The sequence below is a fragment of the Bos grunniens genome, chromosome 17 (genome assembly GCF_055505025.1).
Source record: "Bos grunniens cultivar Pamir isolate PY7600 chromosome 17, Bosgru_T2T1.0, whole genome shotgun sequence".
NCBI classification, from domain to species: domain Eukaryota; kingdom Metazoa; phylum Chordata; class Mammalia; order Artiodactyla; family Bovidae; genus Bos; species Bos grunniens.
In genome coordinates, this window is record NC_141181.1 from 55,447,908 (window position 1) to 55,475,198 (window position 27,291).

The window sequence follows — 27,291 nt, forward strand, 5'->3', positions numbered from 1 at the left end:
CTTCGCACAGAGCCTTTGGGTTTATATTAACAAATTTCCATCAGGCACCAGTTAAATACATTGAGGAAGAAGTACCTTTTTCCACTTCACTGGAAGGTGCCCTGTGGACCAGCACAGGAATTTCTGAACACGCCCCTCCCCATTGGGGACACCTCCCCAGGCATGTCCCCTGCCCTCCCCGGACTGTCCCGTGGCTCAGCTCACGCTGGAAAGTCCAGTGAGTGGGTGACTCTTGATTCCTCAGGAGGTGACCCCCATTATCTCATGGAGTCCTCTTTATGGCCCTGAGCAGGGAAGTTGCAAGTATAGCACTGCTTGTATTATGGCCCCATTTAACAGATTCAGGAACTGAGGTTCAATAAAGTCACCCTATCCAAGATATCTTCTAAAAAGTGGTTTTCTAACATGCTGCTGCTGCTGCTAAGGCGCTTGTTATGTCTGACTCTGTGCGATCCCATAGATGGCAGCCCACCAGGCTCCCCCGTCCCTGGAATTCTCCAGGCAAGAACGCTGGAGTGGGTTGCCATTTCCTTCTCCAATGCATGAAAGTGAAGTTGCTCAGTCGTGTCTGACTCTTAGCAACCCCATGGACTGCAGCCTACCAGGCTCCTCCATCCATGGGATTTTCCAGGCAAGAGTACTGGAGTGGAGTACCATTGCCTTCTCCGTTTTCTAACATATATGTACACAAAATGTCTTATGAAAACTGTGGTTTTATTTTTTAAGGTAATTACCATTTTGTTATAGTGAGACTATTAAAGCTGTACTCTCACAGCAACTGTCAAGTATATATATAAAATAGGATTGTTAACCTCAGTCACCGTGCTGTGTATCAAATCCCAGAACTTACTCATCTTATATGCATCTTTTTATTACATTATATTATTGATTGCTGTGGGGACTCACTGTATTTTACTTAGCTGACTCTGGCAGTTGGACTTGTCAGTCATTGCCAAGTCCTTTTTTTTTTTTTTCTCTTAACTTTTAATTTTGATGTAATTTCTAACTTACCAAAGCGTTGAAGCAATAGAACCAACTTCCTATATCCTACATACTGATTCACCAGTTGTTAATTTTGCCATATTTGTGCTCTTTCTCTCAACCATTTAAGAGATTAATTGAAGATATCATGCCCCTTTACCCCTAAATATTTCAAAGTATTTAGCAAGAATGAGAAATTTTACAATAATACAATACTACTATGTAACCCACCATCTATATTCCAAGTTTCTTCAGTTGTCCCAATAATCACCTTTATATAATTTTATCTTTCCCTGTCCAGGTCAAATTCAGGATCACTTGTACTTAGTCATCATGTCTCTTTAGTCTCTTTCAATTTGGACAGTTCTTCTGCCTCTCTCTAAAGTTTTTTAGTTTTGACGTTTGTGAAAACTGGAAGCCAGTTATGTTATAGACTGATGCTCAGTTCAACTTTGTCTGATGTTCCCTTGTGGTTAGAGTCAAGCTGTGCACTTCGGGCAGAAATGTCCCAGAAATGTTGCTCTGTCCTTCTCAGTCCATCATATCAGGAGTCACCAGCTGTTGATTTGTCCTGTGATTGGAGGTGCTAACTTCAATCACTAGATTGAGGTGGTGTTGGCAGACAACTGTACTTGTAAAGTTACTGTTTTTCCCTTTGTACTTAGTAAGTATCCTGTGGGGAGATACTTTGGGACTAGGTGGATATCTTTTTCCTCCTCCAACTTTCATCTACTGGTTTTCACAGCCAGGATGGTCCCTACCTGAGATTTTACTGTGGTAGTTGCAAAATGGATTGTTGCTAACTCTTGGCTGTAACAAACAAGCCTGCCCAAACCATGCATGTCTATGCCAGATTGCAGTAACTGCCTTCTCTGTCTCTCTGCGGCCCACAGTCAGTCCCACTGAACCAAGGTCCTCGCCATCCCCACCCCCTAGTCCCACGGAGCCACTGGAGAAGAGCTCCCAGGAGCCCCTGAGTCTGACACTGGAGAGCAGCAAGGAGAACCAGCAGCCAGAGGGACGCTCCAGCTCATCACTGAGTGGGAAGATTTACTCAGGCAGCCAGACCACAGGGGGCATCCAGGAGATTGTGGCCATGTCCCCCGAGCTGGACACGTACTCCATCACCAAGAGGGTCAAAGAGGTCCTCACAGACAACAACCTAGGTACAGGGTACCGGGAGTCAGGGGTGCTGCCTCTTGCCCTGCTTGGCTCCCCCTTGCCTTAAGGAAAGAGCCATGGTGAGATCCCAGGCACTGGGGTCCCTTCTGCAGGTGCTGCTCAGCCCTGGGCCACCCAGGGCTCCCTGGGAGGCATCTGACTCTGAACTGGGTCTCTAGAGTGGACAGCAGGGAGGTCAGTATGCTGTCCTCCTAAAGTGCTTAGCCCACAACTTTCAAAACTTCCTTCCAGGAGGACTTAGAGAATCCCAGGAAGATTCGCAGTTATTCCGAGTTATTCTCAGATAACTCAGTCCTCATCCAATGCTGGGGGCCCAAGGGAGAAATCTGGATTCTTTAATTTTTTGAATTACAAACTCCTCCACGTCTCAGATGGGAGTCAAGTCATGCACACAAACCTCAACTTTTCACTACAATTTTTATAATAAAAATAAGGTATCACTATTTGAAAATGCCAAACAATACAGAAAAAAAAAAAGTTAAAGTGTAAACAAGTAAAATCTCCCCTAACCTCCCAGTCATACGCCACAGTTTTTCTGTATCTTTGATATTTTCTGAACACATACAAAATTGTATGTTCACCTAGTTTCTTCTCTTCTTGTTTCTAGATAGATGAAATTACACACAGGCTGTCCTTCCACTTGCTTTTGAAAAACTTACACTCTTCTGCGGACCCTCTTCTGCCTTAGAATGAATAGCCCACCTGCAGTCTTTGTCACTGTTGCAAAAGTTTTCAGGCCATGGATGCCCCACATTTTTTATGCAGCTGATGAGCATTTTGCTTGTTCCCAATTTCCTGCTGCCTCTGAAACCACATCCACATGTGTCTTTGTGCCCTTGGGCAAGTACAACTGGAGGAGAAATCCCAGGCAGTGGAATTGCTGGATCAGAGGGCTTGCATATTGAAATTTTGATAGAATCTGTCAAATTACTGTCTGACAAGGTGATACTTATTTGTGCACATGAAGTTTGCAGACAATGTCAGGGATCCCCTAGGAGTGAATAACATCTGAATCATGACAGCATTTTTGTTTGGCAGCTATCTGCCTGCCCCCATCTCCTGTTCTGCAGAAAGTTCCCCAGATGCACACAGGCATGGGTCCCCCAATGTGTCTGGTCCTCCCTGCTGAGTTAGTGGAGACATTCCCTGGTTTCTGCCTGTCCCTTGTCTCTCCCGGGAGCACCTGTGCCCAGCCTGGGGTAACAGGTCGTCCCCCTCCTCCCCTGTCCCCAGGGCAGCGGCTCTTCGGGGAGAGCATCCTAGGGCTGACCCAGGGCTCCGTGTCTGACCTTCTCTCCCGACCCAAGCCCTGGCACAAGCTGAGCCTGAAGGGCCGGGAGCCCTTTGTGCGCATGCAGCTGTGGCTCAACGACCCCCACAACGTGGAGAAGCTGAGAGACATGAAGAAGCTGGAGAAGAAAGGTAAGCCCTGGGAACTCTGGGTCTGGCCTCAGGTTTTCCCATTGGAACCGTATCTGGTTCTAACCCAAATAAACCCAGGGTCCTAGTGGTCCAGTCTTAGCCTAGTGTAGGCTGCAAGAAATAGCCATTCCACGGAACGTGAGCCATTAAAATGTTTAATACTTTTCCCCTGAAAATTCCAATACACCGTCTCTCTCAGCATCCTTCCACAAACCCATAGCCACTCCAGAGTCTCCTGCATATTCCTCAAGCCCCCTCTCTCTCTGATCTCTCCATCCTCTGCATCAGAGTCCTATTATATTACCCCCTTTGCCCATCATCTGGATTCTACGCAACAAAGCACAGAATTGACCCAGCAAATGATAACTGCCCCCTTAACAAGACCGGACAAGAAATCGCAGGTTCTTACATTGTCTGATAGGATTTTATCTCCCTGAAAAATTGAACTGGCACTGAGCACCTGCTTTGTGGCCCAGCCAGTCTCATGCTTTGTGTGTAAGGGATTCCTGGGTCTAAGAAAGCTCAAAATCCAGTTGGGAGAGGAGACTTGAGGAGTTGGAAAGTTGTCAGCTGGGGCACTAAGTCATGACGAGGGCCCAGGGTCAAGCCAGGCTATAAGCGGCACGTGGGGCAGGGCCGAGTCTGGCTGTTGGCATCAGACAGCTGTACGTTGGAACTTGTCCTGCCGCTTGCTGGCTGTGTGATCTTGGGCAAGTTACTTCCCTTCTCTGTGCCTCATTCCACTTCATCTGAAAGTAAGAGTCATAGCATCTACCTCAGGGCATTGGTGTGAGGATTAAATGGGACCCAATACCTTACTTCCTCCATTCTGAGGTGGGCTTCCCCCCGCCCAATGCACACACATTTTGATGATTTGAGGCTGAGATGCATCATGCAGTTACTACGTTCATTTAAAATTAACGTCCTGGAGCCTGGCAGGGGCCAAGGGCGAAAGACTCTGCACCACTTTATGCATCTGTACCACCGCACTGAACCCACAGACTCCACAGACGGCTCCAGAGAAAGCTGTGAAAACAGGAAAGAAAAAACTAAAATTACTTCCCCCTGCCCTCCAAAATACTGGTGAAATTCAGGGACACTTCTGACAATCGAGAATGCTGCAGAACCCCCTTTTTGGAGTACTTTCTGTCTGTGAGGGCAGCCCTCCACACATGTTAACAGTTAGCGTGTTAATGACCAGGTGTGGGCAGGCGAGCGGCTCCTGTCTCACGAGGAGGGCATGGAAGGAGAAAAGGCTGAGGCCGGGCCGGGGTCCCCATGTTTGGGACACAGGGGCTCTGAGGACAGCTGGCTGGTGCTCAGTTCAGCTTGAGACCCCTCCTCGGTTCAGGGGAGCCTCTAGTTGGCCCCTCTCAGCCCTTCCTCCCTCCCTCCCCCGCCCCAGCCTACCTGAAACGCAGGTACGGCCTCATCAGCACTGGCTCAGACAGTGAGTCTCCAGCTACCCGCTCCGAGTGCCCCAGCCCCTGCCTGCAGCCCCAAGACCTGAGCCTCCTGCAGATCAAGAAGCCCCGAGTGGTGCTGGCCCCCGAAGAGAAGGAGGCGCTGAGGAAGGCCTACCAGCTGGAGCCCTACCCCTCCCAGCAGACCATTGAGCTCCTGTCCTTCCAGCTCAACCTCAAGACCAACACCGTCATCAACTGGTTCCACAACTACAGGTAGGGATGGGGGGTAGGGTGCCTGGTGGCCCCTGGGAGGGTGGGCAGGGGTCTCAGCCGGCACCCTCTGCTTCCTCATCCCAGGGCCTGGAGGGAGCCCATCATGGCCTCTGGGAAACGAGGTGGCCATATTTCTAGGTGTTTAGCTTTATAACGTAGGCAAACCCGGATGTAAATTCCAGCTCGACAGTTTTCATCTTGTGCGGCCTGGGCAAGTGACTTCACCTCCCAGAGCCTCGGTCTTCTAACCTGTAAAATGAGAATTATAATGGGATCTACTTCATAGAGTTGCCTTGAGGATTTGATGCGGCTAACATACTTACGGAAAATAACCCGGCACATAGGAGGTGGTGGGTGCTGACGACACTGTTGTCGCTGCCTTTGTTGTGACTTCACCAGCTTGCTCCGCGTCTGCCTCTACAAAGGGACAGGGGATTGTGTTTGGGGCACAGGCCTGAGGCACCCTAACTACCCACTGAGTTTTGTGTCAGTGCCCTGGTCTGGGGCTCCTGGCCTTTCCCACTCCTGAGGGTGAAGGAAACCCTTGTGGCAGCCCCTCAGGCTCTACCCACCTCGGGGAGTGGGTGATCCCTAAGGAAAGTGGTACCTCCTCCCACTCACCAGTCCCTCATCCTCAGAGCAGCTGACCTGCAGGGGGCTGGCTGCCTCGGGGCACTGACTGGGTGTATGGTTCCCAAGGAGACCGCAGAAGGGCTTCCTGAGAACACTGAAGAGAAGGCTTGACGCGATTTCAAGGGCCATCCCTCTGAGGCACTCCCCACCAAGCCTCCTGAGCAAGAAATGTCTCTGATGCCCCTGTGGTGCCAGAAAAGAGAGTCTCTTGATCCCTGAGAGAAGAGGAGGGAGGAACCTAGAAGGATGGAACACCTGAAATCTCTCTCCAGAGCCCAGGCATGGGCATCACACAGACCTGAGTTCAAATCCCACCTTGGCTGTGTGTTGTTGGGCAAATCACTGTACCTTTCTGAGTCTCATCCCTATTTTACAGATAAGGAACTTAAAATTTACTCCACAATGCCGAATTGAGGATCAAATGAAAAACTACAGGCATGAACACATTGTAAAATACTGCTTATAGCTTGCTCAGACCCAGAACCTGCCTAACGGCAGATGATATAGGTCCTTAAAGCCTCACACCTTCCTTCGCTTCCAGACATTCTCTCCCCTCTTGTTTCCCACAGGAATGTATCCCTCCATTATAATCCAGCATATTTATTTCAGTTAATATTTGCCATGTATGCACAGGGAGCCAGGGTTGGGAGATACGGGGGTTCAGAGCCATCATCCCTGCTCTTAGAGAGTTTAAGATCACAAACCAGATAATTTCATGACAACCTAATAAATGCTGTGAAAACAAGAAGGAATAAGGAACTAAGGGAAAAGGGAATTCTACCTAGGGGAAATTTAGATAGAGAGGTGGCATTTCAGCTGGGCTTTGAGGGAGTAGAGAGAATTCCACTCCCCAAAAAAAAACACTCTCAAAGAGCTATAATTATAGAAGAATACATTGCTTCATTTAGTAAATGTTTATTGAACATCTTCTCTGTCCCAGGTACCAAAGAGAATGAGGTAAAGTCCTTAGCATCTCTCACAGACCAGCAGGAATGGTCACTATTAAATGAGTTCTTATAGTAATGTATCATTACACACTGCAGTGAGCTCTGGGAAAAGTGAACAATAGGATGTTTTGAGAAAAACTTACTTGGAAGGACTTGCTATAGATTAGGGAGTCAAGAATTGATGAAAAAGACTAATTTTTACTATGGTATAAATGACTCTTAGCCAGATATTTATATTTTACCCACAGTTTGGAAGTTCTAATGATAAAGCTTCAGGCAAGTGAGCCATCCCAAAAAACACCCAGCACTCCCCTGGTCCCACCAACTCTTCCCTCTAGAGGGAACTAAAGGAGAAGGCAGGGTCTCCTGAGAGGTGGGCAAGGCCACCTTTGTGGAAGGATTAGGAACTGAGAGACGAAAGTGAACCCGATCACCGCTGATAGTCCCTCCGGGCTCAGGATCCTGGGATGGAGCCCCATCCCCGACCTGGGCAGGGAGGCAGGAGAGTGTAGGCAGACAGCTGGGTTCCGAGCTCAACTGCACTGCTTGCCAGCTCTGTGACCACGGCAGTCCCTGTGCCTCTCTGAGCCTTGTCATCTTTGTTGGTGGGCATGAGACTAGTCTCCCCCTCATAAGGTCATTATGAAAAATAATCTGCACAAAGTGCTTGGTCCAGCATCTGGTATGTGATAAGCACTAATCATTATGATCTTTATCAATGAAATTTGTAAGTTTATTTTATATCAGTAACATGTACTTTATTATTATAAATAATAATATAATATATGATGTCATCAATTAAAGAAGGATACAGCATTGAAGATACTTAAAACGTCCTATCACTCTATGATCTTGGACAACTGACTTGACCTCTCTGGACCTCGTGCTATTAGGGAAATAATTAATGAAGTTAAACCCATCCTAGCCTTTCCTGCCCTAAAACGTAATAAATGAGACCACGTTTCCCTCTGACAAAAGGGAGGCCACTGAAGTGAAGAGAGGATGGGTTCTGGACTGGAATTCGGTGTACCCAGGGTCTGGGCCCAGCTCTGCCTCTGTGTGCCTTGGTGACCTAGACAAGTTGTTCTCTGCTTTTGACTTTGAGAAATGCTCTAGAGCACCACTGTCCAATAGAAATACAACGAAAGCCACATATATAATATACAATTTTCTAGTAGCCACGTTGAAGAAAAATTTAAAAATAAAACTAAACAAAAAGAGACAGATGAAATTAATGTAATAGTACCCACTCCAGTATTCTTGCCTAGAGAATCCCACAGACAGAGGAGCCTAGTGGGCTATAGTCCCTAGGGTTGCAAAGAGTCAGACATGACTAAGCACACACGCATATTTTATTTAGCCCAGTATATACAAATGCAGGGCTTCCCTTGTAGCTCAGTCGGTAAAGAATATGCCTGCAGTACAGGAGACCCAGGTTCAATCGCTGGGTTGGGAAGATCCCCTGGAGAAGGAAATGGCAACCCACTCCAGCATCCTTGCCTGGAAAATCTCATGGACACAGGAGGCTGGTGGGCTGCAGTCCATGGAGTCGCAAAGAGTCGGGCACGACTGAGCCACTAACACTTTTACAAATGCAACCATTTCCACATGCAGTCAGTATAACAACTGTTAACAATGAGAGAGCCACGTGTGACCAGTGGCTGCTGCACTAGACCACACAGGGCTGGATTGTGAGCTCTGGAATCCAACAGTCCTGAGTTCAAGTCCTGGTTCTGCCACTTACCAGCTGTGAAACTGGGGCCTATCACCCAGCATCTCTGAGCCTGTTTCCTCCTCTGGAGTGGGGATGATGATAGCCCACCATCTGGAGTTGTTGAGAGGGCTTACTAGGATGCTACATGTGAAGAAGCTTATGCATAGTGACCCCCCCCCGGGAAGTGGGTGAGGTTACAGGGCCACTCACTGGGTTTGACTCCTGGGTTAGCTGTCCACTCCAGCACCTTGCTCACCACCGTCTCTGCCCCAGGTCCCGGATGCGCCGGGAGATGTTGGTGGAGGGGACCCAAGAGGAACCAGACCTCGACCCCAGTGGGGGTCCTGGCATCCTACCGCCAGGCCATTCCCACCCAGACCCCACCCCACAGAGCCCCGACTCGGAGGCCGAGGACCAGAAGCCTACGGTGAAGGAACTAAAGCTTCAGGAGGCTCCCGAGGAGAGCGTCACCCACCTGACCTCCCAGGACAAGACTCCAGTGAGGATTAAGCAGGAACAGACTGAGGAGGCTGAGGAACAAGCCTGCAGCCAGGACTCAAAGGAGCCGGACAAAGGCCAAGGCTCCCCCCAAGAGGTGCATCCTGACCCTCTGGGTGACGACGGACTCCCCAAAGCAGCCCCAGGGCTCCTCCTCCCAGGTGGGACCACCCCGGCCTGCCCCTCGCTGCACCCTCTCCCGGAGAGTGAGGGCGGGGAGCGGCTACACCCGGACCCCCTAAGCTTTAAGTCAGCCTCAGAGTCCTCCCGCTGCAGCCTGGAGGTGTCGCTGAACTCACCCTCAGCCGCCTCCTCGCCGGGCCTCATGATGTCCGTGTCGCCTGTCCCTTCCTCCTCAGCCCCCATCTCCCCATCCCCACCCAGCACCCTCCCTGCCAAGGTGCCGAGTGCCAGCCCTACCGCCAACACAACTGGGGCCTTGCACCCCAGCACCAAGGTGAACCCCAACTTGCAGCGGCGGCACGAGAAGATGGCCAACCTGAACAGCATCATCTACCGGCTGGAGCGAGCTGCCAATCGGGAGGAGGCCCTGGAGTGGGAGTTCTGAAGGTGGAGGCGAGGGGCACACCCGGTGGCCACCAACTCTCCCAGACAGGACAGGGCCCCGGAAGGACAGCAGCGTTACGGTCCCGCCGTTTTCTGCTTTTGTTGTAATCCGAGCTCTATGAAGTCATGAGTGAGCAGGTAGGGCCGGAGCCCCTGCTGCCTCTTTACAGCTCCCCCTTCCCCAGGGAGCACCATCTTCTCCCTGCTGGCCTCTCTACCAGACGCAGAAGCAAAGTGGAGCCACATTTTCACTTGGAAGCTCCAAACTCTTTTAGAAAAATAAATATTTATAGACCACTTTTAGATATTTTAATAAAGGATCCTTTGGAATTTATTCCCAGCTAATGCTGTTTTGATATTAACAGAGAGTTATAAAATCAGGATGCTGTCACAACTGTTGCGAAGTATACACTGAAGTTGTGTCTTTTTTTTGCCACTAGATGAGATTAAAAGGAGACAATTGTTCAAAGCCATCACAAAACACTATAAGACTGACCAAAATTTAGATAACCTTTGAACTGCGGTTTTTTTTTTTTCCACGTCTGTCTGTGAGACACATTGCATTGCTACTGCCCTTCCAGAAACCATGTTGAAAAGAGAAAGTCCAAAAGACTCTAAAGGAAAACTTCGATGCCGTGAGGGTGTGTTTCATTCTGGTGGTCTGTTTTGCAACCTGGATAACACAGATGTCCTGCGCTGTTGTAAGTGTTGTAGAGACGTGGGCTGTGGCCAACCATCCTCTCTGAGCTGTAACATGGTACAAAACAAACTGCTTACACTCCCTCTCGTCAGGAACCTGTGGACCACAGCGGGTGGATCTCCATCTCATCCACCTGTAAGGCAAGACGTGCTTCCAGATCCTTTGGAAAGCCTGGTACCGGGGCGAGAGTTTAGAGGGTGGCACTTGAACCAGAGTGACGCCATTCCTCAACCTGAATTGTGGCCACAGCATGGGAAGTTTCCCTACTGGCTTTCCAGAGCAAGACTGTGGCTGCCATCTTCCTCTCCTTGTGTTTTAAGAAAATAACAGTGTTGGTCATCCCACAAGCACCCAGCTCAGCACCCCACACCAAAAAATAGGTTCATCAGACTAGAGACCCCCAACTCCCCTCTCATCATCTTCCTTCTCAAGTTGACCCTGGTGCTTTCTGGAAAGCGTCTGCACCTCCAGGTTTGTGCAGAATGAAGCTCAAAGGTTTGAGTTCACTGCAGCATGACCACCACATCCGTCTCCAAGTCCAGCCTCCTGTCTTCTAACACGTGACCTTTTTGAGAACAAAGACTCAGCACCCCAACTCAGAGAAGCCCTCCCTCCGGTGTCTTTATCACCTTGGTTTTTAGAGGGAGAGCTCCCAATCTGGATGGACCAGTCACCATATTGTGTCAACAACACAGCAGTGCCCCTGTCCTAGCTGTATAACTAGGGCCTCAGTCTCTCCGTCTGTAAAATGGGGCTATCACAGCAGCCATATCAGCTCCATCCAGAATGACAATGAAAAGGTGGTCGTCATGGTGCCAACCCAGTACCAGAGGGAGAGATGGTTGACAGGGATTTCAAGGATGGAGCAAATATCTTGAAACCCAGGCCGGCAAATTCCAGTGAGCAGAAGGGATCAGTTGAGGGCCGTTCAGAAATCTCAACTCTCATGCACCCAGCCCAGGCTGTAGTCTCCACACCAGTCATAAAGAACAACGCAGACCCTGCTGGAAAACCTCCTTTTCCATAAACCCAGGCTATGCATTGAAGAGTTTTCCACTGTATACATTTTTATCCAGATGAAGGTATTTTTATATTTTGACAATAGGAAACAGTGACCAATTTTCAGAGTAATCAAATCTGGAACAAATGAAAACATCTCCTTTTAGCCACCACCGCCCTGTCCCAACTAAGGCAATCGTGGGAGACACACCACTTTTCACTGTTGAAAGCCACACAACACTGAAATCCAGGCTTACATGCAGACTGCAGTTCTTAAAGGACTAAATCTGGCTTTTATGTGACGGGATTTGATTAAGCACTTAGCATATAGTCTTTCGAACATGGAAAATCCTGTTGTACTTAAAGCTAGCAGACCTGTGAACAACTTTGTCGGGTTCACGTCCTGTAACGGTAAACAGAACAAAACCCCACAAAACCGTTTCTATGAGAGAGTGATGAACCTTGTTTAAATTAAAAAAAAACAAAAACAAAAGGAACACGTTCTGTAATAAACGCATCACTCAATACAGAATTGTATAATAATGTCTGGGTGTCCTGTTTGCTTTGTTCTGGAGTTGGGGCTGCAGATTGGGGGTCAGATCTGCCCTTGAGTATTTTACAAAATGGTATTTTTAAAAACTGGTTTTTAAAATTCATTCGCCACCATTAAAATATGAGGGCTTGTCAGGTAAAAACCATGATTTTTTTTTTTTGTATGTATATGTTCTTTTTAAATTTTCATGTAATACTGGGGTATAGCTGATTAACAGTGTTGTTATTTTTAGGTGCACAGCAAAGTCAGTTATACATGTGTCTATTCTTTTTCAAATTGTTTTCCCACTTAGGTTATTATGGAGTATTGAGCAGAGTTCCCCATGCTATTCAGTAGGTTCTTGTTGGTTATCTCTCTTAAATATAGCAGTGTGTACATTCAGTCCCAAACTCCCAGTCTATCTCTCCCCGCTCCCTTCCCCTCTGGTAATCATAAGCTCATTCTCTAAGTCTGTATGTCTCTGTTTTGTAAATAAGTTCAATTATATCATTTTTTTAGATTCTGCATATAAGTGATACATGTCTTTCTCTGTCTGGCTTGCTTCATTTAGCATAATAATCTCCAGGTCTACGCATGTTGCTGCGAACGGCATCATTTCATTCCTTTTTATGGATGAGTAATATTTCATTGTATATACGCGCCACAGTTTATCTAGTCATCTGTTGGACATTTAGGTTGTTCCCATGTCTTGGCTATTGTAAACAGCATTGCAACAAACATTGGAGTGCTTATATCCATTTGAACCATGTTTTTCTCTGGATATATGCCCAGGAGTGGGATTGCTGGATAATGTGGTAGCTCTGTTTTTTAGTTTCTTAAGAAATCTCCATACTGTTCTCCATAGTGGCTGCACCGATTTACATTCCCACCAACAGTGTAGGAAGGTGCCCTTTTCTCCACACCCTCTCCAGCATTTATTGTTTGTAGACTTTTTGATGATGGCCATTCTGACTGGTGTGAGGTGATATCTCCTTGTAGTTTTGATTTGCATTTTCCCAATAATTAGTGACATTGAGCATCTTTTCATGTGCCTGTTGGCCATCTGTATGTCTTCTTTGGAGAAATATCTACTTAGGTCTTCTGCCCGTTTTTTGATTGGGTTGTTTGTTTTTCTGATACTGAACTGTATGAGCTGTTTGTAAATTTTGGAAATTAATCCCTTGTTGGTAGTACTTCACAGATATTTCCTCCTGTGGGTTATCTTTTCGTTTTGTTTATGGTTTCCTTTGCTATGCAAAAGCTTTTGAGTTTAATTAGGTCCCATTTGTTTATTTTTGTTTTTATTTCCATTACTCTAGGAGAGGATTCAAAAGCGATATTGCTGTAATTTATGTCAGAGTGTTCTGCCTATGTCTTCTCCTAAGAGTTTTATAGTGTCTGGTCTTACACTTAGGTCTTTGATCCATTTTGAGTTTATTTTTGTGTATAGTGTTAAAGAATGTTTTAATTCCATTAAAACTCGAGGTTACTGGGCCCAGGTCCCAACATGACAACAGCTAGTTGAGGAGTGGCTGCCCCTGTTAGGACACATGAGCACGGTTTGCCTCTGTCTGTACCTGTGCCAGCTGCCTGGGTCCGGTGGACATCTCGGCTGTGACTGTGCTGTGGGCTCCAACAGAGGAAGATGGAAGGACTGGAAGCCACTTTCCACTCATTGCAACAGGTGGAAGCTGGTTAGATGCTGGGTCTAGATCTGAGGAGCCAAGACTGTGCCCTGCCCCAGTTGGAGGCCACAGGCCATGGCCCTGAGACCAGTCAGTATACCAGCTGTGCCCACCTCAGTGGGGTGTGTGAGTGGCAGGTGCCTCCGGCTTCCTGATGAAAAAATGCCATGAGGGGCTCCCTGGTCACCAACACAGCAGTGCCTGTATAACTAGGGCCTCAGTCTCCTCATCTGTAAAATGGGGGTATCACAGCAGCCAACTCAAAAGGTCATTATCAGAAATAACAATGCATGTAAAGCACATAAGACAGTGTGTGGCATGTAAGGGCTCAGTACTACTTACTGTTTTCATGAGCGGGGGCTGGGTTCCTTCACCCCGTGATGGTGAGTCTCTATGCGTCACGCTGCAGGAGGTTTGTTTTCTTCCTCAACCAGTAATGTCAGGCGAGTTTCCGAAGTAGCACTGAATATTACTCACCCGGGAGGCAAGGGCATGTGGCATCCCAAGACAGACCTTTCCTCTTTGTCTGGAAACCTTCTGATCACCCCAGTTTTTCCACACATCCTTGCAGGGAGAATTAAATGATTAGTGACCTCCCCCTTGGTTAGGATAATTAATTGCTCCAAAGTAAAGTGAAGGACAGGCCCTGTGGACACTTTTTTGCAGCTCTAGGGGTCAGAAGTCAGAAATCCCCACAGTGTGGCAGCAGGGGTGGAGGAGGGGCAGGCTGGAGGAGGAAGCCTCATCTGATGGCACACACACACACGTGACCTGAGAGCCTGTGGGAATAGGTGCCCTTGGGGTGTGGGAACCAGAGCTCCCTCCGGACAATTAGCTTTGGTGTGGACACTGTGTCTGCAGTTGCTACCCATCTGGAGTGGAAAATTCAGCAAAAACACAGAAATGTGGAATTCTGAGCTAAGGACCATGGCAAAGCAGGAGTGGAGAGACCAGGGAGAAATGAGAGAGCAGGGAAGGCCTTGCAGGCAGAGGCAGGTTTAGATCAGGGGACAGAGGAGAGGAGACAGCTGAGCTGGGGGGCGGTTTGGTGACAGTTCATTCAGGTAATAAGTTTGGATTGAGTACCTGCTGTGTGCTTAGTGCTTAAACGGTGGAAACCCCATGAGAGCATGAGTAGTGGGGTCCAGGAAGGCTCCCTGGAGGAGGAGGCATTTCAGCTGACCCCTGAAAGACAATTAGAGTTGGAAGAGAAGCATAAGAGGCGGGCAGAAGGAATAGCTGGCAAGACGTGGGACAGGGACATGGGGGAACAAAAGCAAAGGAGGCTGGAATTTGAGGGGAGGATGGAGAGAGGAAGAGGGACAAGGTAAGATATTGAAGCCCCCTGCGGCATGCTGGGAAATAGGCCTTTCTCCTGAGGGCACTGAGGAGCCATGGGCAGTATGAAGCAGGGGGATGTTATGGTCAGACTTGCACTTCCAGGTTAGGAGGTTCCATCTGCCAGAGGAGATGGCAGGGCCCACTCCCAGTGCCGGCCTGACCTCAGGTTTCTGCTGCCCTTGCTTCCCACTTCTTCCTCTTCCCACCTTCTCTTCCTCCTAGTTGAGCTGCTGTGTTGGGCCAGCAGCCCCACTTCCCATCACCTCCTGGTGAATGAGAAAGCCAGACTGTACCTGGTTGTTTGGCCCATGACAGTTGGCATGACCTTTCTAGAAATCACTCTCAAGGCCAAGAGCTCCACGGCTCAGGTATTGAGTGTGTGCCTCTTCGCAGGTACCCAGAGGGTAGAGCCACCCCTCTAAACCCTAGAACTGTAGGGATCACCCTTGGCCAACAGTGGGAGGGGTAAAACAGTTAATCTCTTTAATGGTCTGTGACATTCTCCAGCCCCCTAGGGTATAGTTATTGATAAAAAAGCAATGGCTTTGAAATCATCCTCGCCTGGATTAAACTCTATTATTAGGTGACCTGAGGACCCTTTAATGACTCAGGTTCCTTATCTGCAAAATGGACAGGATCATAATAGTATCTACCTGTATTTGTTGTCTCTTACTAACAACCAAAACTTAGTGGCTTAAAATAATAAACATTTATCTCACAGTCTCTGTGGGTCAGGAATGTGGGAGTGGCTTCACTGGGTGGTTGTGGCTCCTTGGTCTCTTCTGAGGTTGCAGTTAAAGCTGTGGGCCATGGCTGCAGTCATCCGAAGGCTGTCCTGGGGCTAGAGAATCCACTGGCAAGAAGGTGTGCTCAGACGGTGAGTGAACAGGTGCTAGCTCTCGCTTGGGCATTGCAGTTCCTCTGCAAGTGGCCCTCTCCAGGGGCTGCTTGAGTGCCCTCATGACATGCCAGCTGAGAGTGAGCCAGGCAGAGGTTGGAGTGTCTCCTATTACAACCTAGACTTGGAAGCCCCGCTGTCGCTTCCATAGAATCCTCTCAGCTACACAGCTTTGCCATTATTCGTTGTGGAAAGGGACTTCACAAGGGTATGGACCCCAGGAGGCAAGGATCAGCAGGGGCCATCAGGGAGGCTGCCTGCCATCCTGCCTTATAAGTTTCTTTGAAGATCAAATGAACATTTTTTAAGCTGTGGTTCTAAAATCCCTTGTTTCCTACTCAAAGTGCAGATTCCTAGGTCCTGCTGCAACCTCCTGACCCCAAATTCCAGGGCCCAGGAATCTGCATTTTAAGGAACCACACCCACATCCTCCCCTCCCCCCACCCCCCAGGTGACTTAGACATCATAGATCTTAGTAAACGGGAGGCAGTTCTAATTCATTTTGCTTTGTTTGTGTGTCAGATGCTGGGTGTCTGGGCATAGTCAGTAACTGTTGAGTTGAAAGAAATCATGATCCACTTAAAGGGTGCAGTTTATTGGGAAGATCCAGAGTAAACCTTGGAAAACCCAGAGGCAAGAAATTCAGCCAGGTTTCAGGACACTAGAAGGAAATGGCACTCCACTCCAGCACTCTTGCCTAGAAAATCCCATGGATGGAGGAGTCTGGTAGGCTACAGTCCATGGGGTCGCAAAGAGTCAGACACGACTGAGCCAACTTCACTTTCTTTCACTTTATCTTGAGCCATTCTGTTCTCTGCCTAAGGCCACCTCATATCCAATTTGGTCTGTCATACCCACCTATTCAAAATTCCTAGGACCCTGATTGGTTCAGCTGGTATCTCAGGACCAACTCCTGCCCAAGCAGCTGTAGTCAGGATCACATGAGCTGAATGGGCACGGGAGGCAATTTTTTTAACTGTGCTGGGTCTTCGTTGCCACACGCGTGCTTTCTCTAGTTGCAGCGCCCGGACTTGCTTGCGGTTGCCCTGAAGCATGTGGGATCTTAGTTCCCTGACCAGGGATTGAACCTGCATCCTCTGCATTGCAGGACTGATCCTTAACCACTGGACCACCAGCGAAGTCCCGGGAGGCAATTTTGGACGTATCTGTGCCGGGCACTGTGCCAGGCCTCAGGGGTACGTGGGAGGCAGACCTGTCCCTGCTCTCTAAGGAGCTGCAGTTTTGGGGGGTCTGAGTGCACTGCCCCGCCATTCCTTGGCCCCATAACTAGAGAAACAATGACAACAGAGCCCCTGGACAATGAGTTGCAGCAGCCCAGGTGCTCTCAGAGCTGCACCTGGCAAGAACAGATGCAGCCGTGGCCCCGAGCACAGGCAGACCAAGCCAAGGCAGCTCTGAGCCCTCTGTCAGGAGTGGGCATCCGTTTTGAAACCCTAAGTAAAAAATAGTTCGTGGGCTCACCTTTAAAGTCTTGATCAGAAAATGCAAAACCTGCAGCTGGACTTCAGCAGTCTCTCGTTGTACCGCCGTTTGGATGCTGCAATCGTAGAAACTGGGATGAGTAGCAGGGCCTTTTCTTTAACAAACTTTGCCTAAGGTGATCTGGGGAGGGGTGTTGGTGAAGGGTGGGTGCTGGACAGTTGGCTCCAGATCTAGCCAAAGTAGAGACAAAACAGCCCTGTTAAGGAAGTTAAAAGATACTGGGCCAGAAGTGGGGAGAGAGAAGGGCTATTCACTCCATATTTGTTCACTTGGAAGAGGAGAGATAAAAGGCATCCAGGGAAAGGATGAGGGGGTAAAGTGGCCCTTTTCCTCTCCCAGAGAATCCCACTCGAGCCCTAACCTTCACCCCAGTAAGCTGACAACATCCTTTCTGGGGCTGGCTACCCAGAGCCATGCACCTTAAAAGGAGAAGCTGCTATCACTCAAGCTGTCCATTAGGAAGCCTCTGACTACTAATAATGAAAAAGCCCCTCTCCCAAAGTTTTAAACATTTATTACCTCAAACAACAAGACTTCTAGAAAAAGGGCAGGTTCTTGGGTCCATGATTCAGTGCTTCAGGGATATTTTCAATGTGCGCTAAACTCAGCAGGGCATCTTTTCCTTAACGTGACCTACTTCATGATCACAAGATGGCTGCCACGGCTCCAGGTTTCAGACATAGCTTACTCCCAGAGCTCTTTGTGTCCTTTTAGAAGCAAGAACACCCTTGCACTCACATGTCATTGGCCAAAATGGGGTCACACAGCCATTCTTTAACATCTATACACATGAAAAGGGATCACCACCACAAATCTTGTCATCCAGCACCATACATTTGGCCCTCTTGACTCATTTCACCTACCGCCCCAACACACAGCCATTCTTTAGCAGGTCAAGTTTAGCCGGTGCCTGCAAATCAAATGGGAGTAGCACCACTGAATTTGACTAATCATTTAGGGTGGATGGATGTTGGGCAGGGAGCCATAACTTCTGACCTGATTGCTCTCCTTAAGGTTCCCATCCCCTGCCCCCAGGCGGCTTCTCAGAATATTCCTTTTGAACACATACAATATCCCCCAAAGACTGTTGCAGTGAAGACAGCTTCCTTGACTTTGCCATGGTCCTGGGATGTTGTGGTCTTCTTAGGCACGTGCCCTGCACACCTCCCCTGAGTCAAAAGGAAACACGGTTAGCAGGTGGACACTGAGTGACGTGTCACCCCTTCCACTTTCATTGGCTTCGTGGAAATGTTCCTAAGAAGCCTGCAGGTGAGGGCTTCCCTCCCTGGGACCTTCCCTCTTGGAGCCGTCTCTCCTGCTGTTTCCTCCATTCTTGCCCCAGGCCCTGCAGTGGCCGTGGTCACAAATGCCACAGGCAGCATCCCGACTCAGCCCCCATCTGTCAGCTGTGGTACCAGGAAGGAATTACTCAGCATATCCTGGATGCTCATGAGTAGCATGATTCCCTGACCTTAGTATTTTTCTTGTTCTTTGAACTTGCTCTGCAGACTGAGAACTGCAGGTTACTCATCCTAAGCCACATTTTCCTCGATGCACGTGATTTTTCCAGACTATCAAGACGCATGTGACCCAGCTCTGAATCCATGTTAAAAGGACCTAAGGGCTAGTCTATCATGCTGGATGACCTTGGGCCAGCCCCTTCAGTCTGTGAATCCCCCATCAGCCCAGCAACCATACAGATAACAGATACAGAAACACAGCATAAACAGGGCCGCCATCCGCCCTTTGTTCACAGCAGACACCACTAGTCAGTCACAGGCTATTTCCCTCTGAATTAGCACTGGTGCCAGAATCCTCCTCCCTCTGGGCCCTGATCAGTGAGGAGAGACAGGGGTGGCTCTCCCCTTTGGGGTCCCTCCCAGGTGTCAGGCCTTCAGCCCACAGTTGACCTTCTTTCTAAACCTCACCTTCCTCCCTGCGTTCTTCTGCCTTCCCCTCTGAAAAGGAACTTGGGGACTCCATTGCCTCATGTTCCTCTCAAAGACTCTTGTCTTCTTCCACAGGCTTCCGGAGGTTTACATCCCTTCTCTGATACTTTTGAGCTGTGTGAACCTGGCTGATTTCTTAACCTCTCTGAGCCAGTTTCCTCACCTGTAAAAGGGGGCCAGTATCTGCCATAAGAGGTGGTAAGAATGTTCCTGACAGAGCATCAGCCAGGGAGCACTCAGCACACACTCGTCACTTCTCTTGTAGGGCTTGCTCCTGGCTCTGCCAGGCCAGTCAATCCAGGGTTTAGATGGGGCAAAAAAAAAAAAAAAAAGAAAATGATATCACCAGCCATTACTTGATAAGTTTTTTATTTATTTCATTTTAGCCTCTATTTCCCTCTCCCAGGATGCTTGATCTCTCTCCCCTGCCCAACTCTGGAGACAGCCTGACCCTGTGTTGGGCTTTGGCGGGGAGGGGGGAGACTGTACCTTTAGAGCTTGTAAACCTACACCAGGACTGGGGCCAACGCCTCACCACACCAGCTGGGTCTGGCCAGGACATGGGCACCTAACAGTTCCTAACACCCCCTGAGATCCCAGAGCCTATAGACTAGAGCTGCCAACCCTGCCCACCACTCAGGACTTGGGGAAGGGGGGATGGAAAGCGTACCAAGACCCCCAGAGGCACCTACAGGTGAGCAGGGCTCACCAGGGAGAAGGCAAAGAGCCAGGTGAGATTCTTGAGGTTCCTCTGTCCTCAGCCAAGGCTCCTTGCCCACCCCCCGCCCCAGGGCAGTGCCACCTACTCCCCACCGCCACTGGCCAAGCCCAGAACCAGGGCACCCTATCCCTTCACCAGCCAACAAGAAACAAAAACAGTGAAAATACCAAACTCTGTTGCTAGGAGAAAAAAAGACACCCTGAAGTATTAAAAAGTAAATTAAAACTGAAACCCCAGTCAGCTGAGCCAGCAGTGAGCTGGTGATTGCAGACAGACAGCACCCATTCTTTCCCAAGCCCCAAGGCCTCCAAAGGCAGCAGAAAGGGGCAAAGGGCCCAGTCAGTGTCACCAAGAGGGAGCCTCTGGGGAAATAAAGATTAGGGCAGAGGTGTCCTCAGGGGGGGTCCCGATTTTGAGGCACTGAGGACTGTAAATATGACCCAGCTTGAGGGCCAGGGGTGTCCCAGCCCCCAGAGACTCCCTGGATGAAGAATGGCCACTGTGGTGAGTGAGTAACAGTAAAACCAGAAGTTGGGCGCGGGGCAAAGCAAGACCTGGTCTCCCTCAGAATGCTGCTGGGCGAGAGTGGGGCTGAGTTGGTGAGCACGGAAATAGGCTGTGATGGTGGGAGAGGGTTCTGGAAGCCAGACATGGTTTGGCAGCTGTGGCTTTGCCCCTATCAGATTGGCATCTGCACCCTTTCTGGGCTGTGAGTCAGCTCATGGCCCCTCCTCGCCAGAGGCACCTGCTGGGAAGTCAGCTCAGGCCATGGCTGCCTGGTCCAGGACTGGACAAGGTCAGGCAGGCTCCTGCGAGGCGCCGCCCCAGGCCAGGGGTGGGAGAGCTGGCTCCGGGAGAAGACAGAGGATGTGGTTAAGGAGTGTTGGGAAAGGGTGAGAGCTGCCACAGGCACACAGACATGGCCCAAGGCCAGAGGGTCTACTGCCCCAGGGCATCACCCCAAGGCCTGGCTGAGGCCCCAGGAATAGTCCTGCCTGGGCCTCACTCCAGGCCAGAAGCCTGGTGCGGGTCATACATGAAAACCCACACTGGTGCTGCCTTTCTGCACCTGCTGCTTATGGAGGCAGGAAGGTGGCTGGCAGCCAGGCAGCTCCTCCAGCGGGCCTTGGAGGAAAAGGAGGTCAGGCCCAGGTGTGGTGTAGCACAGCCTGGCCTCCTGACCACGTGGGGCCCAGTCTGGACCAGTGCTGACTGCTCATGTGCCTTCCAGCCCATAGCGCCTCGCAGGTCCCAGTCGCCCCTGCCAAGGCCTGTTGCCAGCAACAAACCTCTGCTCGGTGATTCAGGACAGGCCACCAAGGCACCTGCTGGGCTGGGTTTGGGGCTACAGCTCCCACAAAACCAGCTCTCTGGCTGCTTGAGGATCATCTAGGGCCTGGATCCTCCTGAGAATCGGGCACGGTGGCCTCCTCAAGGCTAGGCTCTCTCTGAATTACAGAGGTCCCAAAACATCCCTCAGAACCCAGCATCTTCTTAGCGCCTTGAGTTCCCGAACGCAGACCCGGCAGGGACCTCAGGGCTGACCCTGATGGCGATTTCCCTCATGACCGGGTCCCCCAGCTTCTGAGGGCTGGGCCTGGCTGCTGAGCCACTGGCTCCTCAGCGCCCTGACCTCCTGGCCGTACCACTCGTGCAGCTGGGCGAAGGAGGCGGAATCTAGAGGCCCGTTGGGTGCTGAGGCCCGCCGGCGAGGCGGCAGCGGCGGGGGCTCGGGGCCGGGCCGGGAGCTGGGGTTGGCCCTGACAGAGGCGGAGGCGGCGGGGGTCTCGGCGTTCCAGACGGCACAGCCATTCTCCTTGGACGGGAGCGATGGGAGCGCGCGGGGCCGGTGGGCCGGGGGTGGGCCGCCGCCCGCGCGCACGGCCGCCAGCTGCTGCTCCAGCTCACGCACCACCACCCGCAGGTAGTCGAAGCTGGCCCGCGACAGTGCCTTCACCCAGCCCTCCATGGCGGCCTGGCTCTCGGCCACCAGCACGTAGGTGCGGGCCCGCGACCCGGCGAAGCGCACGGCAAAGGCGAACTCCTCGGCGGCCTCCACCAGCTCCACGGCGCAGCCCTCCAGGATGATGACGCCCACGGGCTCGCGGCTGGCCGCGTCCTCGAAGTAGAAGAGCATGTTGCCGCGCAGCACGAACCAGCGGCGGTGGTAGGCCGCGTGCCGGCCGCCCTTCTTGTACAGGAAGCCCGCGTTGTCGGCTGGGGTGTTGCAGGTGGCGTAGAAGGCCAGGCTGCGCTCGTTCAGCTTCATGGCGTGCGCTCGGGACCTGTTGTCCCCCAACCGGGGCAGCGGTTATTCATGCGGCCGCCGCCTCGGGTGACCTCACACAACGCTGGCTGCCACAGCACTCATCACCACCCTCACCCCCCGCCACCCCCATTTCACAGATGAGGAAACTGAGGCTCAAAGAGCAGACGCAGCCTGCCCGGGCTCACACAGCTCTTCAGGAGCAGAAAGTGGACTCGAACCCGGGTCTGGCTGGCCCCAGAAGTCAGGCTGGTTAACTCTCCCGCCATCCTACCTCCCCCAAATGATGGTGAGGATTCTTAGGACATTGCCAAGCATTTTATATATATGAACTCATTTAATCTCGAAACAAACTTTAGGTGTCCGGACTAGCCTTACCCGTTTGCCAGGTGGGGAAACAAAGTACAGAGAAGTTAGTCCACTGGTCCAAGGCCACAAAGCAAGTTGGGCCGAGAGCTGAAACCCACACCCAGGCCTCAGTTTCAGGCACTGCTAATTCTATCACCCCTGGGTACCAGGCCAGCTGACCTTTTGTGGTCGGATTCCATCTCTGCTGATGTCAGCTTTGATTTGCTCTTCAATGAAATAGGGATGTGAACAGAATCTATTTCAGAGGACAGTAGGGACTTCATTCATCAAACATTTATTAAGCACCTAATGTGTGCCAGGCACTGTTCTAGGCATTAGGTATAGAGCAGTAAACAAGACAGAGAGGGTCGCTGCCCTCCTGGTGCTGATATGCTGGTGGCAGGTGAAGGGAGTACACAATTAACAAACAGGTAAGGTACATCTGTCAGATGGGCTTAAGTGGTGTGGAAAATACAAGACAGGGAGGGGAGATCAGAAGTATTAAGGACAAGAGGTGTGTTTGATTCTAAAAGAAAAGCTGTACTGAGAAGGTGACATTTGAGCAGAGACCTGAAGGAGGTGAGGGACTGAGCCCCTGGGACATGCCAGGCAGAGGGAATAGCAAGTGCAAAGGCCCTGAGGTAGGAAGCTGCTAGTGCGCTTAAGGTTGTTGGTGAGGCTGGAGCAGAGTGAGGAAGGGGAGAGGCAGGGGATGCAGTCAGAATGGCATAAAAGATTGTTACAAAATCCAGACAAAGGGCCCAGGACTTGGTTCACTCTTAAAAGTCAGAGAGGCCGGAGGGAGAGCACTGTGCATCCATTTGCAGCAGAGGAATCTAACTCTCTGCACTTGGCCACAGTGATTTTACTACTCCCCTCCAAGGAGTATATGATGGCCAGGAAGGACTTAGGTGGCATATGAGTCTCCAGTGTGGCTACGCCCTCCCCTGGGGTTTTCCATGGCCACGCTACAAATGCATCTTGAGCTCCTGCTTTAAAACCTCACTCTACGTAGGACAGTGGCCACATTGTTCAAGAAGCAAAGTATATAAAGTCGCTGGAGTGCAGTAGGTGCTCAGTTAATGTTCGTTCCCCAGTGGGCAGTGCCTTACTCAGGACCTGGAGAAATGAGGCTTTCCTAGAAAGGAGGCTCTCTCTCCTCCGGTTCAGCTGGAGCAGCCGGTTACAGTGGGGCCCAGACAGGCGACCTGATCCAGGGCAGAAGAGGCAGTTGCTCCATCCCCAATCCACCTCATCTCACCAGCCTACACAGTCAAGAAGGGCTTCCTGGAAGAGGCAACATGAGCCATGATCTTGTGCTGATTATCAGCCTGTCCTGACCTAGTAAGTTGATCTGCACAAGGCCACAGCCCCTGAATACTCAAGGTATTTAATCTCTGCTCTGCCTCCCTGAGCTATGTGACTTCAGACTTAGGCCTCCCCTCTCTTGAGCTTCAGTTTCTTTCTCTGCAAAGTGGGAGGGATTCCTACCAACTCCCCAGCAAGGCCCATGTGGACCCCAGCCCCATTTCACACAGGAACCACCCACCGTACTCACCCCATTTCCCTCCTACCTCTCAGGCCACAGCTCACTTCCCTGCTGTCTGCCCAGTTCTGGTTTTGACTTGCTCTTCTTTGGGTTCAAATGTCAGCTCTGGAGTGTCCAAGCTATGTGATCCTGGGCAAGCTTTAAGCCTCTCTGGGCCTCTGTTTCTGCATCTGTAAAATGGAATAATAGCACCTAAGTCAGGGCTGTTGAGACGATGACACAATGACTATGTAGAAGCGCTGAGCACAGTGCCAGGCACAGTCCGTGCTAAGCTCTGGTAGCTGATGATCTTCTTCTCAGCCTCCCCAAATGCTCCCCTCGGGGCTGTCTTGGTGAAAGGCTATTGGATTCCCCCCACCTCCACATCTTGTCACTCTCATCAGGTCACCTTGATCCCCCCTCCAATCTCTTCCAAATCAGGGGCCTAATCTCTGCTCACTGCCATCTCCCATTCTAGCTCCCCGGCACCCCCACCATCGTGGCTTGCCTGGACAGCTACAGTAGCCTCTTCACTGGCCTCCCTGCCTCCACCGATGCCTGTTCCTTATTGGTGTTCTTTAGGGTAAGATCTGGAGAAGGCAATGGCACCCCACTCCAGTACTCTTGCCTGGAAAATCCCATGGACGGAGGAGCCTGGTGGGCTGCAGTCCATGGGATTGTGAAGAGTCGGACATGACTGAGTGACTTCACTTTCACTTTTCACTTTCCTGCATTGGAGAAGCAAATGGCAACCCACTCCAGTGTTCTTGCCTGGAGAATCCCAGGGATGGGGGAGTGTGGTGGGCTGCCGTCTATGGGGTCGCACAGAGTCGGACACACTGAAGTGACTTAGCAGCAGCAGCAGCAGGATAAGATCTTAACTTCTTCCTAGGCCCCGCCCCTGGCCCTATGGAGGGATCCTATAAACTAAGCCCAATCACACCCCTCCCCTACTCTAAACCCACCCATGGCTCCCTCCCTGTCTCATAAAATCCATTCTTCCCCAGTCTTCCAGGTTCCCTTTTCCTCTCTCTTTCCCCCTCGCTCCAGCCACCTTGGCCTCCTTGCTGTTCCACAAACACACCAGGCATATTCCCATCTCACGGCTTTTGCCCTGGCTGTTCCCTCTACCAGGAACGCCTTTCCCTTATCTTCAGATGGCCAAGTTTCAGCTAGAGCATCACCTCCTCAAGGAGGAGAAGGTATCTGTACACAAGAGAACCACCAGCCCCCTCCCCACATCACTCTCCCACACCCCAGCCTGAAATTACCTGGGTCATTTTTGCCTGCTCGAGGAGGGCAAAGATTCTTTGTTGGAATTCCAGTGCCTGGCACGTAGTGGTGCTCAAAGACCTATAGAATGAGTCAAGCGATTATCTATTTAAACCTCTCAACGGTCCCAGGAGGAGTCTTTTCCTCATCCCACATTCATAGATGTGGAAGCTGAGGCACAGAGGGCTTAAATAACTTGCCCAAAGGTACAATTCTGTGCCTAGAATGGCATGCTCTGGGCAGTCAGCCCAAGGAGGTAGAGTCTCACCACCCATTAAGGCCAAATGAAGAGCAGTTTCCCTCAAACTTAGCAGCTGCCCCCTTCCCCTCCAACCCTGAGCCCAAAGTCATCAGCCAACACAGGACCCCTCTCTGCCCATGGCCCTGCCTCCTCCAGCCTAGCCAGGAAGGAGGTGAAGGAAAACAGCAGGGGCACAGGCTCCAGCCTCTGGGAGGGCCTGGTCCCCAGTTTATCTCCTCACACTCCAAGAAGTTTAGAGTCCGCTGCGGGCACTGCTGCTAATTCAACAGTCCCGGACAATGCAAGAAGCTAGAGGGGACCATCCCAGACCCTCTCTGGTCCCCACGCCTCCTCCAGTCCAGGCTTCGTGGGCTTTGAGAACACAGCCTTGTGTATAAAATGAGTACATTAATAGCCATCCCTCTCAGAATTGAAAATATTAATTTTGAAGAGACAGCTTGCAAAATGCTGAGCAGGTAGTGAGCACACAGTCAGAAACTATCCCAAGGGCAAATAATTAGCTCCTGGTCTCCAGGGACACAGATGGCCCAGAACCCATCTGGGGAAACTGAGGCATGGCATTTTTATTTTTTGCCACTCATTTCAAGGAAAGAAGTCAGGTCCTGGGGTTGGATCCAACTGCCCCAAGTGTCACCTAGCAGTGGACATGCTGGAGAGGGTGTGGCAGGCACGGGCAGAAAAACATGTGTTGAAGAACTCCTGTCCAGCGCTGCCCTGGGCAGGGGCCTCAAGGATGCCAGGACTACCATCCCAGGCCATTGCTCCTACTTGCCCTCTCTCCTTTTATGTGTGGTGTGTTCCTTAAAAGACAGCCTGAGCCCTGGATGAGGTGGTCCGTGGCAGAATGTGGGAGCCAAGTGGAGCTCTCTAGTCCGCAGAGTTGCCTCAGCGGCAGAGATCTTTTATGGGGCTGGAGAGTCACCGGCCAAGTACGCCCAAGCAGCTGGAGTCCCAGACGGGAAAATTACCGCTGGCTTGGAATCACAAAAGGACAGATCCCCAGCAGAGGTCTCTCCAGACTGCCTGGGGGACCCCGAGGCCCACGGCTGTCCGAGCCCTGTCCCGCGTTCCATGCAGATCCGCCCCAAGTTTCCCCCCGCGCCAGGCCGGCCTTACCTCTCGGCACGGCCTAGGGCGATGGCAGCAGCGGCGGGACCGGAGGCGCGGAGCCAGGGGGTGGCCGGGCCATGGCCCGGGACCCGCTCGGTTGTGGCGGCGGCCGCGGCAGTGCTTTGTCCCCCGGGCTGCCGAGCCGGCGCAGCCGCGGGAGAGCGCGGACCCGACAGAAGGAGGCGGAGGCAACCGGACCGTCCGAGACCCAAAGACGCTCCTCTTAACCCTTCCCAACCTTCCCGTGCCGGATCCGCCCCAGCTTTCGTCCCTCGCTCCAGGATTGGACACTCTGGATCCGGTACACACCCCCGGATTCGCCACGCCCTGTGGGCCCGCCCCCGGAACCACTCTTAAAGGAACAGCAACTGGTTTGGGAATTCCCAGTGTCCTATTCCGGGTAGAAGGTTAGAACCCGGAGACTCAACGCGCTTCCAGGGCTTAGGTACAGGGGGCGGCGGATTGCTCTGGAAAAAGCCTCTATTTGCTAAATAAAGCTCTAGGCTTGAGTGTTCAAACTCCTCCTTGGCTAGCAAATTTAACGCTCAGCTACA

The 27,291-nt window shown here is 51.0% G+C and overlaps 3 protein-coding genes and 1 long non-coding RNA gene across 7 annotated transcripts in view; 1 reads left to right on the forward strand and 3 right to left on the reverse strand.

Moving 5' to 3' along the window:
* The window catches only part of CUX2 (cut like homeobox 2), a 277,464-nt gene extending 265,599 nt beyond the window's left edge, over nt 1–11,865 (forward strand). For both annotated transcript variants that reach the window (XM_086347740.1, XM_086347741.1), the window contains exons 19-22: nt 1,875–2,147; nt 3,397–3,585; nt 4,991–5,264; nt 8,832–11,865. In XM_086347740.1, coding sequence (XP_086203866.1) covers nt 1,875–2,147; nt 3,397–3,585; nt 4,991–5,264; nt 8,832–9,624 — 1,529 coding nt within the window. In that variant the 3' untranslated portion in view covers nt 9,625–11,865. The remainder of the gene's footprint in view (nt 1–1,874; nt 2,148–3,396; nt 3,586–4,990; nt 5,265–8,831) is intronic.
* Nucleotides 3,725–7,151, reverse strand: LOC147355444 (uncharacterized). Of its 2 annotated transcripts, none has more exons than XM_086347749.1 (4): nt 5,913–7,151; nt 5,588–5,681; nt 4,449–4,611; nt 3,725–4,334 (listed from the first exon to the last, which is right to left on the reverse strand). In XM_086347749.1, the coding sequence occupies exons 1-3, from the start codon at nt 6,024–6,026 to the stop codon at nt 4,493–4,495; spliced, it is 327 nt and encodes a 108-aa protein (XP_086203875.1). In that variant the 5' UTR covers nt 6,027–7,151; the 3' UTR covers nt 3,725–4,334; nt 4,449–4,492. The 2 variants fall into 2 exon arrangements, with proteins under 2 accessions (XP_086203875.1, XP_086203874.1); XM_086347748.1 differs by having other exon boundaries at nt 5,886–6,826.
* A 1,212-nt stretch (nt 11,866–13,077) lies between the features above and the next one.
* LOC147355445 (uncharacterized) lies at nt 13,078–18,450 on the reverse strand. 2 transcript variants are annotated; one of them, XR_015144503.1, is made up of 4 exons: nt 17,261–18,450; nt 14,626–14,724; nt 13,882–14,103; nt 13,078–13,769 (listed from the first exon to the last, which is right to left on the reverse strand). It is a non-coding gene; the product is annotated as an uncharacterized LOC147355445 (long non-coding RNA). The 2 variants fall into 2 exon arrangements; XR_015144504.1 differs by lacking the exon at nt 17,261–18,450 and adding an exon at nt 15,600–15,782.
* A 1,132-nt stretch (nt 18,451–19,582) lies between these two features.
* PHETA1 (PH domain containing endocytic trafficking adaptor 1) lies at nt 19,583–27,015 on the reverse strand. The gene is made up of 4 exons (XM_086347743.1): nt 26,744–27,015; nt 25,365–25,446; nt 24,140–24,284; nt 19,583–22,236 (listed from the first exon to the last, which is right to left on the reverse strand). The coding sequence occupies exon 4, from the start codon at nt 22,218–22,220 to the stop codon at nt 21,486–21,488; it is 735 nt and encodes a 244-aa protein (XP_086203869.1). The 5' UTR covers nt 22,221–22,236; nt 24,140–24,284; nt 25,365–25,446; nt 26,744–27,015; the 3' UTR covers nt 19,583–21,485.
* Nucleotides 27,016–27,291: the final 276 nt, after the last annotated feature.

Excerpts from the sequence above, each read along its gene's own strand:
- LOC147355444 (XM_086347748.1), bottom strand. The coding sequence starts at position 6,026 with ATGGCCCTTGAAATCGCGTCAAGCCTTCTCTTCAGTGTTCTCAGGAAG. Across the intron at positions 5,682-5,885 it reads GCTCTGAGGATGAGGGACTG|AGGCAGACGCGGAGCAAGCT; the intron begins GTGAGTGGGAGG and ends GTCCCTTTGTAG. Across the intron at positions 4,612-5,587 it reads TATGTGCCGGGTTATTTTCC|CTTTCTCTGGAGCCGTCTGT; the intron begins GTAAGTATGTTA and ends CTGTTTTCACAG.
- PHETA1 (XM_086347743.1), bottom strand. The coding sequence starts at position 22,220 with ATGAAGCTGAACGAGCGCAGCCTGGCCTTCTACGCCACCTGCAACACC.